Source organism: Coenobita brevimanus, chromosome 8 (assembly GCF_032717465.1).
Source record: "Coenobita brevimanus isolate Jiangsu-jjx chromosome 8, ASM3271746v2, whole genome shotgun sequence".
NCBI classification, from domain to species: Eukaryota; Metazoa; Arthropoda; class Malacostraca; order Decapoda; family Coenobitidae; genus Coenobita; species Coenobita brevimanus.
Genome location: NC_136961.1, coordinates 40,947,373 through 40,953,010, shown reverse-complemented (window position 1 = coordinate 40,953,010; position 5,638 = coordinate 40,947,373). Strand labels below are relative to the sequence as shown.

General features: G+C 42.9%; 1 protein-coding gene across 1 annotated transcript in view; it reads left to right on the top strand.

The window, feature by feature from the left end:
* Positions 1 to 4,617: 4,617 nt before the first annotated feature.
* Positions 4,618 to 5,638, top strand: part of LOC145407771 (uncharacterized) — a 9,175-nt gene continuing 8,154 nt past the window's right edge. The window contains exon 1 of the mRNA XM_080278643.1: positions 4,618 to 4,835. Coding sequence (XP_080134769.1) covers positions 4,618 to 4,835 — 218 coding nt within the window. The remainder of the gene's footprint in view (positions 4,836 to 5,638) is intronic.

The following is a 5,638-nucleotide window of genomic DNA, read 5'->3' as shown; positions in this document are numbered from 1 at the left end:
CCTCCTCCAATTGCTGCATTCCTCTTTCCTATGTCCTGGCTTTTCACAGTACCAGCAACTTCCTTCGAATTTTTCCACTGCACATACCTGCCCCTTTCTTGCCTTAAATCCTGCACTATGACCTGTCTGGAAAGTGGACGTACTGGACCTGATGTAGGACTTAAATCCCAGAGCCCTGGCTAGTGCCTCTTGGTTGTGCCTGCTTCCCTTGCACTTTCAACTGCACTATGAAGAACATCGATGAACTGGTCCCTCAGAAGAATAGCCAACAGGTTAGGTGCTGCTCCAGGGTACGCCCTGTGTGCCATACTTTCGAGGTCATGAGCAAGCTGCTGCAGGGATTCTCCTCGAGCCCATACACGGCTCCAGAATCTTGCTCTTTAAACCTCAGTCTGGTACACGGTTCCATATCTACGCTCCAGTACTTCTACTAAGGACTGATAACTGGTCCTCTCCTCTACTAACATCTGGCCCAGAATTTCCAATGCAGCACCCTTAACCCGCCTCGTCCCGGAGACGTGAATTCACGTCCTCACATGATGTGCACTCATATCCCAGAGACGTAAATTAATGCGGCAACATTGCAAGGTCCCTAATTTGCACAATTTTTAATTTTCATGAGTGATTTTTGGCACGTATACACGGGACACCTTCCTCTACAAGATGCCAGGCATGACCTCCTCCCCCTCCTGCATGACTTTTTCTCAGCAATTCACCTGTTATCAGTGACCTGGCCAGTAAAGCCATGTCATGCCACGGTACGAAATTCAGGGCCAGAGTGATTCCCCAATTGATGACAATGTGGAGGACAAACATTAGAGGAAGAAACAGTCAGAAATAATGATCAGGTAATGTGGCAAAAAAAGGTCAGGAATGGTGATGAGTTAGTGAGTGAAACAATGCTTATAATACCTATTTTACCGTTTGAAAACCAATATACTCTCGTACTACATATAAATTCATACCAAATAAATAAATAAATACCGTTTATGAGTGGTGTAGAATAGTTATCCTCCCATAGAACTCGTTTTCTTTGCAGCCAGCCTGATAGAAAACCCTGTAAGGTAAGGAGGTATTCCTACCTGGATCGAGTATTTTAAACCTCGGGTGAACGATTTCTCTATGAATTTTCGGTGTTTCTCACCAAAAGCGGATGTTTGAACCAAAAGAGAAAAGGTCCAAAAATGTCGGGACTGGGGCGTACCACTGCCCAGAAAACGTCGGGATGGGGCGGGTTAAGGCAGTGGCAAGCTGCACTGCCCTTTGCCTATCATCCCAATCATTCTGGTCAGCAAGTAACTCAAACTGTGAGCAGTAAGCTTCCCAAGATACTCTACCATCACATTATTCAGCCCTGTAATGCTACTTTTAGGTTCTTGGGATTCATCAAAATCCATCATGAACTGTCTATTTCTTTCATATTCTCCCTGTACACTAACCAAAAGACTCAGCAGTGCAATATTTCTCTAGAGCCTTAATTCCCTCACAAATTATCTTCAAATGGCCGTCTACATGCTTGAACTGGTCATCTACATGCTGTTTGCTCTCCATCATTATTGCATTCCTCATACTTCTGCTACTGTAGCTTGGCATCTACTTCCCCCTTAACCCTTTAACCGCGGGCATTGTTTTGCCCCGACTGGCCTCTCCCACGGGGGTTCCAGCCAAAATGTAAACAAACTCTATACCTTTATAACTCTGCACAGAATAAATCTAGAACGAAAAATAAGGTACCATTAGAAAGTACTAACCTTTGGCTTTGCAAGGATGTAGGTTTCATGATTTCGTTGACTATCACTGGATGGGCAGTGCCATTAGAAATGAGCGATCTAAAATCACTATTTTTCGCTCACACACCATTACCTTCACTCACACACCATTACCAAATGCCAACCTCATTCTAATAATAATACTATAAACATATATGAACACTGCACATACGATAAACACCCACTCTGTGTTCACTGAGGCAGGTAAAAGGCACTGTAATTGGCCGCTTTTCACTGCCACATCAGCGGTGTTGTAATCACTATTTTTCGCTCACACACCCTTACCAAATGCCAACCTCATTCTGATAAGAATACTATAAACATATATGAACACTGCACATACGATAAACACCTACTCTGTGTTCACTGAGGCAGGTAAAAGGCACTGTAATTGCCCGCACTTCACTGCCATATCAGCGGTGTTGTAATCACTATTTTTCGCTCACTCACCATTACCAAATGCCAACCTCATTCTGATAATAATACTATAAACATATATGAACACTGCACATACGATAAACACCCACTCTGTGTTCAATGAGGCAGGTAAAAGGCACTGTAATTGCCTGCACTTCACTGCCACATCAGCAATGTTGTCACTCACACAGCTGGACAGATACTGATGCGTGTTTGGTCCGGGGTGGGGTGGGGGGCCCAGGGAGTGGGAGGTGGGGGCCCAGGGGGGGAGGAGGGAGGTGGGGGTCGGCTGGAGTGAAAGAACTTAATAGCTACTCTGCCTTGAAACAATTGGCGCACGGAAAAAATGCGCGGTATTCAAAATATTCACAAACATTCAAGAATGACACCCGCGGTTTGGTCCAGCTTTTGCAATGTCATTCTGGGATGACACCCGCGGTTAAAGGGTTAAGCTATTGCTGTTCTTCCTTCATTTCCCCCATGAAAGCACCTAGGTGTCCTTGCATGCTCAGTTGTTATTCCCTCTGTTGCTCCTGTAATGCTTTTTGAAGTTGTTCATATCGTTCTTTTTGTTATTCACATTGTGCTTCTAGTCGTTCACCCTGTGCTTATAACTGTACACTTTGTGCCTGTAATTGTTCTTTGAGTTCTTTCTGTCCTTCGTTCTGTGCCTGTAGTCCTTCATTCTGTGCTTGTAGCTGTACACTTTGTGTTTGCAGTAGCTTCATGATTGCAACCAATGACACCTCGTCCTCCTGTCCAGCTCGGGATCTCGTCTGCACACCTCCCTGCTCCATGCCGAAGATTAGACTCACTGCAGCACCTTAATGATCCACACTCCTGACACCACTGTTACATCCCTGTCCCACACTGCCACAGGCTCCAACAACAGTAGTTCAGTATAGGAAGGACATTGCCCAGTGAGTTGTTCTTCCTATGGTCAGGCTTTTGGTGTGCAACAAGACCAGCTGAGGTGTAAATGAACAGTGGCTACTAAAGTTCACTGTCTTTATTTTTCAAATAATTGTACTAAATGCTTTCCAACTTCACTTCATTGTTTTCACAAGTACCGAAGATACACAAACTGCACTAACACTTCACTGTTTGCCAACAACACTTCACTATTTTCACAAGTACCAAAAATATACAAACTGTACAGCACTGACACTGAACTACACTCAAACTGAACTGAAAACTGACTGAACTCGATGTAGTCTCTTCCCCGTCCATATATAAGCCTCCTTCTTCCTTTATTCTAGAATGTTCCATTACTTTTACAACTTCTTGTGATTTGCGAGGGAGCAACGGTTTCAACTGTTACCAACTCGGAGACATCCAAAACATGCCAGAGTTTTCTTACACTACACACCCTTCAACCTCTGTCTCTTTGCCATACTGTTGCATCGTTCTCTCTTTTCTATCGTTACTTCCATGGTCACTGCTCCTCTGAACTGTCAGCTTGCATCCCTCCACCTCTACGATGGGTGCGTAGCACCCGTCTAGCAACAAACTCTAATCCCTTTTCTGTCCAGTTCTCTAATGCAAGAGTGGACCGTTACTCCCAGTCCTTCATTTATGCAACAGGTCAGCTATGGAACTGTCTCCCTCTGTCTGTATTTCCTACTTCCTATGATCTCCAGTTTTTCAAATGCAGTGTGTCCAAGCATCTCAAAATGAACGGATCTTGATTTTGGCTCTCTTTTGTATTGTTTTGTTTTAAGTTGAAGGGAACGGTTTGTGGGCTTCGGCCTTTGGTTCCTTCTTTTTTGCATTAAAAAAATACAAACTTAAATTAAATTACATAATTTAAGAAACAATCACATAAATAAAACATTATTGAGAAAAAGAACATAAAAAATTAATATACAGCTTACGAAATAACTACACACACAATAGCATGCTAAATGGCAACCCTGACGCGCAACAGTAAAATACCAGAAACATTGAGAAACTTCTAGATTACCTGACTAGCAAATCCATCTTCTCAGCAATATATATATATATATATATATATATATATATATATATATAGATATATATATATATATATATATATAGATATATCTGGGCCATTTGGAGAGGATGGAGAATGAGAGACTGACTAGACGAGTGCATGTGAGTGAGGTGGCGGGGGAGAGGAGGGGAGGAAGACCAAGATTAGGTGGAGGGGAGAGATATCTTACGATAGGGGTTATGAGTTGGAGAGAGGGGAGCCAAATTGCAAACGAGAGTGACGCAGATGCGTTTGTTTGTGCCCATCCCTTACAGGATTAAGGTGTCTGATGATGGACAGATGAACAGATATAGTCTGAGGCACCATGGTAATAGATCCATCTGTGTCTGAAGAATATGTTCATTTCAGTAACCAATGAATCCCTACGGAGCGACTTTTTTTGAAGGGTGCACTAGGAAGGACTTGCTCTTTCAGGACATGGTCTGTTCGGGAGCCTTCTGGGCAGTGGCGGCAGCCGCACAGTGTCTGTTGGCGGCAGCAAATACAGAGTCCCACCAGAAGCTGCAGACCGTAGGTGTGACAGTGGAGCAAGTGGGCACGCTGGTGTTCAGGATAGCGCACCAACACCTCACAGGCTGCCACACACTGGTGCTCTCACCAAACCAAGATTCATCCCTATTTACTGCAATACTAAGGTACAGCTTAATTGTATAGACGTGCACAAGACATCTTTCCATATCACCATCTTCATCACTACGAATATGCGGTAAGGTTAGTTTACAGGCTGCTATACAATACTGCTCTCACTAGTGCCATCTTTATTTTTATTCCGTGCAATATTCCGTGGTCAATATTTGACCTACTGAAGCAATGCTAAAACCTACTCCACTGCATCGAGTACTTTATGGTTTGTTAAGATCTCACCTGGGTTTGACTTCTTTATTAAACTTTAGCTTTTAAAACAAATTGATAAACACAAGAGTGTTCTGCGGATTACTAAAACTGGTAGTTTGTTGTTTCCTTAACTTTCCTTCCACGAATTATAACCTTTGCATTTTGAAGGGTAATGAGAAAGATACTTTTTATCAGCAGTGTGGTGTTGATGGTGCCAAATGTAAGCACTGTTTGCCCTTCTGATCACTTAAATGTGTTTGATGAAGCTACCTACCCACATCAGGTACGTGGAAGCCAGCCGCAGCAATACATACATATATACATACAGATACAATTATAAATATGACTGATTCATAGTGTCAACGAAGGAATGGGAAATAACTCTAGTCTTTATGAAGATAGGCTCCATGTAGTTGAACACGTTAGAGGAATGGCGAACTTGACATCCACAGCTAGAGAGGGTGAGATATACAGTTTTGGTCTTTTGTTACATTAACATGATTTTTTTCAGCTTAGGAGAAACATTTTACCATTGAGGGTTTAGGTACGGTCTTCAGTAACCCTTTCATCCCTAGAAGCACTCTTTAACTGAATACAATACTTT